At 40.1% G+C, this 10,704-nt stretch overlaps 1 gene segment (V, D, J or C); it reads left to right on the top strand.

Annotated features, from left to right (window-relative positions):
* Positions 1 to 5,629: 5,629 nt before the first annotated feature.
* On the top strand, positions 5,630 to 6,208 carry LOC141107965 (immunoglobulin lambda variable 3-10-like). The segment is given in 2 exon segments: positions 5,630 to 5,714; positions 5,868 to 6,208. Coding segments are annotated over 2 exon segments (426 nt in total).
* Positions 6,209 to 10,704: the final 4,496 nt, after the last annotated feature.

Here is a 10,704-nt window from a genome sequence, read left to right as displayed (position 1 = left end):
GATAGAGAGATATAGATAGAGAGATATAGATATATAGATAGAGAGATATAGATAGAGAGATATAGATAGAGAGATATAGATAGAGAGATATAGATAGAGGGGTATAGATAGAGGGATATAGATAGAGGGGTATAGATAGAGAGATATAGATAGAGAGATATAGATATAGATATATAGATAGAGAGATATAGATAGAGGGGCATAGATAGAGGGGTATAGATAGAGGGGTATAGATAGATAGATATAGATAGAGAGATATAGATAGAGAGGTATAGATAGAGGGGTATAGATAGAGAGATATAGATAGAGAGATATAGATAGAGAGATATAGATAGAGAGATATAGAGAGATATAGATATAGATATATAGATAGAGAGATATAGATAGAGAGATATAGATAGAGAGGTATAGATAGAGGGGTATAGATAGAGAGATATAGATAGAGAGATATAGATATAGAGATATAGATAGAGAGATATAGATAGAGAGATATAGATATATAGATAGAGAGATATAGATAGAGGGGTATAGATAGAGGGGTATAGATAGAGGGGTATAGATAGAGAGATATAGATAGAGAGATATAGATAGAGAGATATAGATATAGATATATAGATAGAGAGATATAGAGAGATATAGATATATAGATAGAGAGATATAGATAGAGAGATATAGATAGAGAGGTATAGATAGAGGGGTATAGATAGAGAGATATAGATAGAGAGATATAGATATAGAGATATAGATAGAGAGATATAGATATATAGATAGAGAGATATAGATAGAGGGGTATAGATAGAGGGGTATAGATAGAGAGATATAGATAGAGAGATATAGATAGAGAGATATAGATAGAGAGATATAGATAGAGGGGTATAGATAGAGGGGTATAGATAGAGAGATATAGATAGAGAGATATAGATAGAGAGATATAGATAGAGGGGTATAGAAAGAGAGATATAGATAGAGAGATATAGATAGAGGGGTATAGATAGAGGGGTATAGATAGAGGGGTATAGATAGAGAGATATAGATAGAGAGATATAGATAGAGAGATATAGATAGAGGGGTATAGATAGAGAGATATAGATAGAGAGGTATAGATAGAGGGGTATAGATAGAGAGATATAGATAGAGAGATATAGATAGAGGGGTATAGATAGAGAGATATAGATAGAGAGATATAGATAGAGAGATATAGATAGAGAGATATAGATAGAGGGGTATAGATAGAGAGATATAGATAGAGAGATATAGATAGAGAGATATAGATAGAGGGGTATAGATAGAGAGATATAGATAGAGAGATATAGATAGAGAGGTATAGATAGAGGGGTATAGATAGAGGGGTATAGATAGAGGGGTATAGATAGAGAGATATAGATAGAGAGATATAGATAGAGAGATATAGATAGAGGGGTATAGATAGAGAGATATAGATAGAGGGGTATAGATAGAGGGGTATAGATAGAGAGATATAGATAGAGAGATATAGATAGAGAGGTATAGATAGAGGGGTATAGATAGAGAGATATAGATAGAGGGGTATAGATAGAGAGATATAGATAGAGAGATATAGATAGAGAGATATAGATAGAGGGGTATAGATAGAGAGATATAGATAGAGAGATATAGATAGAGAGATATAGATAGAGGGGTATAGATAGAGAGATATAGATAGAGAGATATAGATAGAGAGATATAGATAGAGAGGTATAGATAGAGGGGTATAGATAGAGAGATATAGATAGAGGGGTATAGATAGAGAGATATAGATAGAGAGATATAGATAGAGAGGTATAGATAGAGGGGTATAGATAGAGAGGTATAGATAGAGGGGTATAGATAGAGGGGTATAGATAGAGAGATATAGATAGAGAGATATAGATAGAGGGGTATAGATAGAGAGATATAGATAGAGGGGTATAGATAGAGAGATATAGATAGAGAGATATAGATAGAGAGATATAGATAGAGGGGTATAGATAGAGAGATATAGATAGAGGGGTATAGATAGAGAGATATAGATAGAGAGATATAGATAGAGAGATATAGATAGAGGGGTATAGATAGAGAGATATAGATAGAGGGGTATAGATAGAGAGATATAGATAGAGAGATATAGATAGAGAGATATAGATAGAGGGGTATAGATAGAGAGATATAGATAGAGAGATATAGATAGAGAGATATAGATAGAGGGGTATAGATAGAGAGATATAGATAGAGAGATATAGATAGAGAGATATAGATAGAGAGGTATAGATAGAGGGGTATAGATAGAGGGGTATAGATAGAGGGGTATAGATAGAGAGATATAGATAGAGAGATATAGATAGAGAGATATAGATATAGAGATATAGATAGAGAGATATAGATAGAGGGGTATAGATAGAGAGATATAGATATAGAGATATAGATAGAGAGATATAGATAGAGGGGTATAGATAGAGGGGTATAGATAGAGGGGTATAGATAGAGAGATATAGATAGAGAGATATAGATAGAGGGGTATAGATAGAGGGGTATAGATAGAGAAATATAGATAGAGAGATATAGATAGAGAGATATAGATAGAGGGGTATAGATAGAGAAATATAGATATAGAGATATAGATAGAGAGATATAGATAGAGGGGTATAGATAGAGGGGTATAGATAGAGGGGTATAGATAGAGAGATATAGATAGAGAGATATAGATATAGAGATATAGATATAGAGATATAGATAGAGGGGTATAGATAGAGGGGTATAGATAGAGGGGTATAGATAGAGAGATATAGATAGAGAGATATAGATATAGAGATATAGATAGAGAGATATAGATAGAGGGGTATAGATAGAGGGGTATAGATAGAGGGGTATAGATAGAGAGATATAGATAGAGAGATATAGATAGAGGGGTATAGATAGAGGGGTATAGATAGAGAAATATAGATAGAGGGGTAAAGATAGAGAGATATAGATGGAATGTGTGTGAATCCAGAGAGAGCATTAGACAGATAGAAGTGTTGGGGTTCCCCTCCATCCAGCAGAACTTTTCCTCCCCTCCCCCCCAGCACTCACCTGGAAGACAGCCCAGCACAGTGAGTCTGGCTCCATCCTTCTCCCCATACATTGAGACGGCCGGCTCTCTCACTCTCCCTATGGCTCCAAGGCAGCATTCTCTAATCTCTGTGTGACTGTGTAGTCACACAGCAGTAGAGGAGTCCGCTCCTCATGCTTCCTCTGCTCGGGCACACTGGGAAATAAAAAGCGGAAGTGACATCATAACTTGAATGTCACTCAAAGTCCCGGCCATCTAATACATATAATATGCGGAAGCTACTCGGCGCGATGGATCGCGCCACAAGGCGGGTTAAAAGCCCGCAAATGAAGCGCCGCGTCTGCAATCTCGTGATTGCATAGACGTGGCGCTTCCCATAGTGCACTGTGCCCGGCGCCCGAACGCAGTGCACTTATGGACCTTTTTTTCAAATTTTTTTCATTTTGTAAAGGGCCAGTTTTAAATTTTTTTTTTTTTTCATTTTTTTTTTTTTTGTGACTGTGCAGAGGGGGGGGGGGGGGCGGCGCCCAGGCGCCCCCTATGGACGGGCCGCCACTGGTCAAATCGGCGGCAATTGCCGGTGTTCTGTCGAGAAGTGCCCGGCTATCGAATAGTGCCCGGGTGGAACTGCGCATGCGCCGCACGGAGCTGCAGAACAGCTGAATTTACGATCAGCTGTTTTGTCTCGTTGCCGAGGCACGTTCATGTAGGTGAGGGACGGATATTTACATGAAGGGGGCAGATATTTCAATGATGGGCAGTGCTGGAGGCGGAATTTGTATCGATGGCCAAAGAAATCTGCAAAATAAATCTTTATCTGCTATTCATTTTGAACGCTTGTGGGGCGTGTTTAGTCAATTGAAGGACATCTTTTTCTATATTACATAAAGATTTCTTTAGCAGATTTATTTGGCCATCAATAAAAATGCCACTTCCAGCACTGCCCATCATTGAAATATCTGCCCCCTTCATGTAAATATCCGTCCCTCACCTACATGAACGTGCCTCGGCAATGAGAGACAACAGCTGATCGTAAAATCAGCTGTTCTGAGGCTCCGTTCTGCACATGTGCAGCGCATGCACAGTTCCGACCGGGCATTTTATGATAGGGGGCACTTCTCGACAGAACACCGGCAATGACACTATCCTAATCGGTGTGATGCAAACCCTTTGCTGCCAGAGTCGTTTGTGCATTTCTTTTGCACACATATTGAGTTGCACATGTAGCGGGTACTCCCGCAGGAGCCACTGGTGATGATGGGTTCTCTGTTCTGCCACAACTCAGTAAACTACTCAATCCCCACTGACACACCTGGTTGTGATTTAAGACTAGCTCACACCTGTGTAACTAAAGCATTAGAATAAGTACCTGGACTCTATATCAGCACACAGAAAATAAGTCACCAACAAACGGATGGTAGAATAATTAACCACTTGACCTCCAGAAGAGCATTTTTGCTATTCGGCACTGCGCTACTTTCACTGGCAATTGCACGGTCATGCAACACTTTACACACATTACATTTTGGGGAAAAAAAACAATATTGTTTACTTTCTGCTATAAAACATATCCACTAAAATAAAAATTTAAAAAAAAAATCAAATTTCTTCATGAATTTAGGCCAAAATGTATTCTTCTACATGTCTTTGGTAAAAGAAAAATCTCAATAAGTAATTCATTTGGTTTGCATTCTTCTGCTCCCAATTACTTTGTTTAGATTACTGATTTATTTCCCGGGAAGAGAATCCCCTCTTTACTGAGTCCTTGTCCTGGGTGGAAGCACTGCCAACCTTATTACCATACCCACTCTTTTGCTTGGCGAAGGTTCTGGTTCTTTTATTTATCTACAGGTTTAGCACAATATCCTGTTTGGGGAGGGCTATTTGTCATAACACCCCCCTACCAAAAGACTAAACTATCAAACTATCATTAAGTGCTAAGAGACCGCACATAATACAGCATGTCAAATTAGGCAGCGGCAGAAGAGTTGTTTAGTGTTGAATTACTGTATACTCATCTTCCCTCCAGCAATACGATGCCCACATGCTCCCTCGCCAACATCGATTCATTCTTTTTCCAAGTTCAAGATCTTCAGCCATCTTGATTGTCCATGACAGGATGACGTAACTCCCATGCATAAGAGTTCATTCATATTGGCAGATGCAAAATTGTACACTGAGCTGCGCATGCAGAGCCACACACCATTGTGACTCATTCAAGAGAATTGGATCATGCCAAAACCATTGTGCAACCATGTGCCATGCATGCGGTTGTGGCATGGTGGTGCAGACTTTTAGGGGTTAAAACAGGCAGCGAGGAGGTGACATAATGCCTCCTCACCTCCTGTCAAATTCACTCTGAAAAGAGATCCATAGAGGGTCACTCTTTAGAGGGCTAAGCATGTGTAAATGAGCACTAACTTGCCTGTGTGAGCAGGTACCTCTGGCATGGCTGATTAAAGAACAGATCTTTTGTCAACACTGGAAGAAAAAAACACACAGGAGTTATTTTTGAACCTTGTCTAATCATTTGCAAAATGAGGCGTGTCTGATCTCAGAAGATATTTAAATCCTCTGTTAGTAATGAGAGATCAGAGTGTCAGAGAGAAGATCTTCTCCAACATGTTTTGGTCTACTCTCATCCTCGCCATCACCTGTTTCTATACATGTGAGTAGAGATTGGAGAAGCCCCCTGTGTGTATTATTTCGGGGGGTTACAATTATCATGACAGCAATAAAATGACACCCGACACACTTCATATTCTATAAAATAGATGACATGATATCAACTTCTCATTCTTTACTATTCTTCTTCCAGCAGGTTGTTATGGTCAGTATGTTCTGAATCAACCTTCACAAATGACGGCAAAACTGGGAGAGACTATTAAATTAACATGTTCAGGGGAGAGTCTTTCCAGCAAGTATTATGTTTACTGGTATCAGCAAAAAAGTGGCAGTGCCCCCAGTCCTCTTATTTATAAAGATAAGGAAAAGGCAACAGGAATACCAGATCGCTTCTCTGGAGACAGTTCTAATGATGTGGGCACTCTGACCATCTCTGGAGTCCATGAAGAAGATGAGGCTGATTATTACTGTTATACTGGAGATGACAATGCAGGCTGGAGCACAGTGATAAACACCAACAGACAAGGAGTACAATAACATGCTTGTATTATGAATGCAATCATCCTGAGCAAAAGAGTAAAACATATCACTGATAGAAAGAACTGCTATATACAGCTAAACAGAAGGAGATTTCTGTATGAAATGATACCATCAGCATCATTTATAGGCAAAAAACACCAATATAGCAATAAAGGTTCATTAACACATCAAATATACTCGTTACAGTAAGGCCCCTTTCACACGTGCGGACCGTATGTCTGTGTTTCATTCATCCGTTTTCGGGTGAAATACGGACATACATGCATCCCTATGGGATAGCGGGTGTCAGAGTTATCAGTCGTCCCCGCAATTGTCCGATTCTGCAGATGGAGGAAAACCCTATTTTTCTATCCGTCTGCAAAGCGAATTGGGTGAACATGGACAGGCGGTCCGTGTTCATCAGATCCCCCCATAGGGGAGAGCGGAGATCTGACAGAGCGGTCCTTGCACAGTGTGCAGAGACCGCCCTGTTATCTGCCGGCTCAGCGGGGATCAACGGAGGGAAAGGGGCCTTATGTAGAAAACGAATGATGTAAAATTGTAAGTATTATTTTTAAATATTTTTACTAGTATAAATGTAAGTAGGTTGTAATTTAGATCAAATACTTCACCTAGGCATTATAGGGTGTATTTATAAAAAAAAAAGCAAATATATATATATCTATATATACAGATAGATATATATCAACTGGTGTTTGGCTAGTACCCCATGCTTATACCATATACAAGACATGGCTTGTCAGCACTGAGAGTTATCAATGTTTTTATTTCTTAGTCCTATACTGGCGTTAAAATTGCCCTAATTGTTTAATAGTCCACCATCTTGACAATGGCATGAGCTCTTCCTGAGTGAATCAGGAAAATACTGCATTACGGCCACTAGATGGAGCTACTGATCATAGCAAATACGTATTTATTTCCTATCATCATTAGCTCCATCTAGTGGTGCTTATAAATATATAAATCAGATCGAAAGGAGCATATCACAGACGTTCCAGGCTTAAAGACTTCTCCATAGGGATGTGACTGCTGAGCAGTTTCAGTAGCCTGTCTGCTGTGGCACCATCACTGGAAGAAGAGCGCATGCACTGGTTAGGTTGCTGTTTTCAAGAAGTTGTTGGACTATAAAAGGTGTATGTGGATGACAACTGGGGAACCCAATATAGGGCTAGGAAACAAAAAATTGATAACTCTCAGTACTGACAAGCCTTTTCTTGTTTAAGGCACAAGTGTGGGATGCTAGCTAAACACCGATTGATCTACTTGTTAACTATTACATTTTTTTATAAATCAGTGCTCCACCCAGAATGAAAATTAAGATGATGGTCCACAGAAAACGAATGAATGCAGAATTACTGCAAATATTTACCGTAATAAACTCATTATACCATGCGATACACTCTTATTAATGGTGAGGTAATCAAACATAGCATAAAAACACATATAAAAAAAGTCTTCTGCCCTATACTCTGTGAACAAATGGAACTATAACTGTGCATAATAAATAAAACATTAAAGCCTAAATACACTGCACAATACACTCTAATTAATGGTGCTAGAACACCCCAAACATTTGTAAAAAAATTCTTATGATATAAATCAAACTTGTGTATGTGAATATCAGTCTTTTTCCAACTAATATCCAGGCTGACAATTGTTTTCTCTCCTATACACATGAATTGTAGTATAAAATATTGTAAATCATTTCAGGTCCAGTAGGGGTCAGTGTTTACAGGAGGAAAGGAGAATATATCTCACATAACGGTACATATTAATTCTAACCTGTTATTTTAGAGAGGAATATTTAGGGCTGCTATATAGTACACATGTTATTTTTTCTTTGTTAGCCATAACTGAAGATGAAAAAAAAGTTAACAGAAAATAAAACCAACAAGTGTGTCAGAAATCTCAATCCATAAAACAGTACAACATCAGAATGTGGGGTGCAGAATCTCATAACAACCACACACATTCCAATCACATCTCACTTCATTGAATCACTAATTGACAGGGAGGAGGATATTTGTGTTCAATTCTCAAAGGGTTTAGTGAATCCTGTTTGGCAAATCAGAACCTGGTGGTGAATACTATTAAAGTCTATAGGGGAACAAGAGTTGTTAGTAACTGCAGTCCATTTTTAGGACCAATAGGAAAGTTATTGTCAAAAAGGGTGAAAAGAGCCAGGCACTTCAATGGAGCACATAAAGCCTAAATACACTGCACAATACACTCTTATTAATGGTGCAGTACATGGTGCTAGAACACCAAAAAATCTAAATAAATTAGAAAAAAATGTCTTATGCACTATACTGTGTGAGCAAATGGAAATCAAACTTGTGTATGTGAATAACAAAATATTTTTCCAAGTGATGTCCATGAATAAACTTTACAGATGTGGACTTCAAATATATAATGACAATTCGCTTTGTGTCCCCACCCCTCTGTGGATCTGTTGGGGTCTTCTTGCAGAGTTTCCTCACTGGAACGCAGTCTGCCACCATATCCTATGATGATGGCGGAGGAGTCGCAAAAGGATCAGCTCCCTTTCTTCCAGGCCTGTGATTTTTCTTTTTTTTTTCCATCTCTCATTTAAAAAAAAAAAAGAAGAGAAAGAAAGTTGCATTTGTCTCCCCCCCCCCCCCTTTTCCTTTTTTGTATCATTCCTTTCCTTCCCTTTGAATTAAATATAGAGATAAAAGGCTGTAGCATATTCCTTTTGTTGATACCTGGTGGGTTTTCTGGCGACATCCGTTGCCCTGTTGCTGTGGGGGCCATGTTGTGTTCGTTCCCCTTGCAGGCAGTGTGGCTCGGCGTCCCCTTCGTCGTACTGCGCATGCGCGATCCGGGAAGCTAAACAGCCGTCGCTCTCGGCTTCCCGACGTCTTCTCGGCGGCTCTACTGCTCTACTCGACGCCGCGGCGGCCATCTTTGATTCTGGAAAGAGGGCCAATTTTGCCCTTTTCTTCAAAAAATTAAAAAAAAAAAAAGGGGCAGAGAGACTGGGAGTTCATGGGACTACCCCACCCACCCTTAGGCTATTTAGGATCGGCTTTGGGGGCTGGTGGTCAGAGTTTCCTCGGCTGCCCTGCTAAGGTCTCTCTAAGCTGCTCTGTGGTAAGTTTAAAAAAAAAAAAAAAGAGAAGAGGAACAAAATGAAATATGTACCTCATAAAAAAAAAAAAAACATTCTTTTTCTTTCCTTACCTTTTTCTGCTATTTTTTTTTCGGCAGCTGATCCTTATGCCCAACCCCGAAATGAGCCACTTATCTCGCAACAAAGATCCTCACACCTCCGTTAGGTATGGGACCACCTATACGTGAGTATAAAAAAAAAAAAAAAAAAAAGTGCGCTCGCTGGCCTGGCATGATTTTTTCTTAAAATCATAGCCCTGCCCACTCCAAGAGGACCGAAAAATCCTCAAGGCACCACGATGACGACAGCCCAAGACGTAGATCTCGTTCTTCATGCCACCGGTCCCGCTCCTCAAGACGTCAGTCTCATTCTTCGCGACATAGATCAAGATCCAGAAGACGGGACCGGTCCCCCTCTCCTAGATCCTATAAGAAGAAGAAGTGCTGGACCTGTGGGGCTAGTCCGCTGCCAAATAAAGTAGTCTGCAAGGACTGTTTTGCGGACTATGCGTCCAGCCGCGAGTTAGAAAACCAACAGGTGGGGGACCTGCTCAAAAGAACTATGAAGGACTCCTTCTCTGAGCTTGCGGCCTTGGTTCCTGCCCAGCCAGTCCCGCAGACGTCCCAGGCTCAGGATGTTGAACTTGTTCTTCCTGGTCCTTCCGCAGCCAGTACGCCTCTACCTCCATCAGGCCGACTGGCCAGAGATTCCCCACCTGAAGACCTCTCGGGCGATTCGTCAGATGAGTCAGATCCTTCTGGCTTCAGCCATTCATTGGTAAAACCATTTATCCAGGCAGTTAGAGCTGCAATAGCTTGGGAGGATACTGAAGAACCTCCCCAGGAAGCAAAAAGCTACTTCCCATTCCTTAAAAGGAAACAGGCTTTCTTCCCTTTGATGGGAGAAATTAGTCAAGTCTTTCAAAATGAATGGTCAAGAACTGATACAAAACTGTCATTGGGCTGTTTCAATAAATTGTATCCCCTACCGGAGTCGGGAACACAGTCACTGAACTCCATGTCGGTGGTAGACGCATCAGTGGTGCGACTCGCAAAGAATATTACCCAGCCTATGGAAGATTCCGCTTCTTTCAAGGATCCTCTTGACAGAAGAATCGATCTGGATCTCAAGAGTAGCTATTTAGCTGCAGGAGCGGCATGTAAGCCAGCGATCGCCCTCACCTCCGTATCTAATGCCATTAGAGCTTGGACGGATAACATTGAAACAACTCTACGCCAGGATGTCCCCAAGGAAGACATAATTAAAGCCTTGAAAGAAATTAGATTGTCAGCAGACTTCATTGGAGTAGCAGCTATAGACACGATTAGGTGTTCAGCAAGATCTATGCTGCACTCAGTAA

This window comes from Aquarana catesbeiana, linkage group LG01 (assembly GCF_042186555.1).
Source record: "Aquarana catesbeiana isolate 2022-GZ linkage group LG01, ASM4218655v1, whole genome shotgun sequence".
Taxonomy (NCBI): Eukaryota; Metazoa; Chordata; class Amphibia; order Anura; family Ranidae; genus Aquarana; species Aquarana catesbeiana.
Note: the sequence above shows the minus strand (reverse complement) of the source record. Positions and strands in the feature narration are given on the sequence as shown.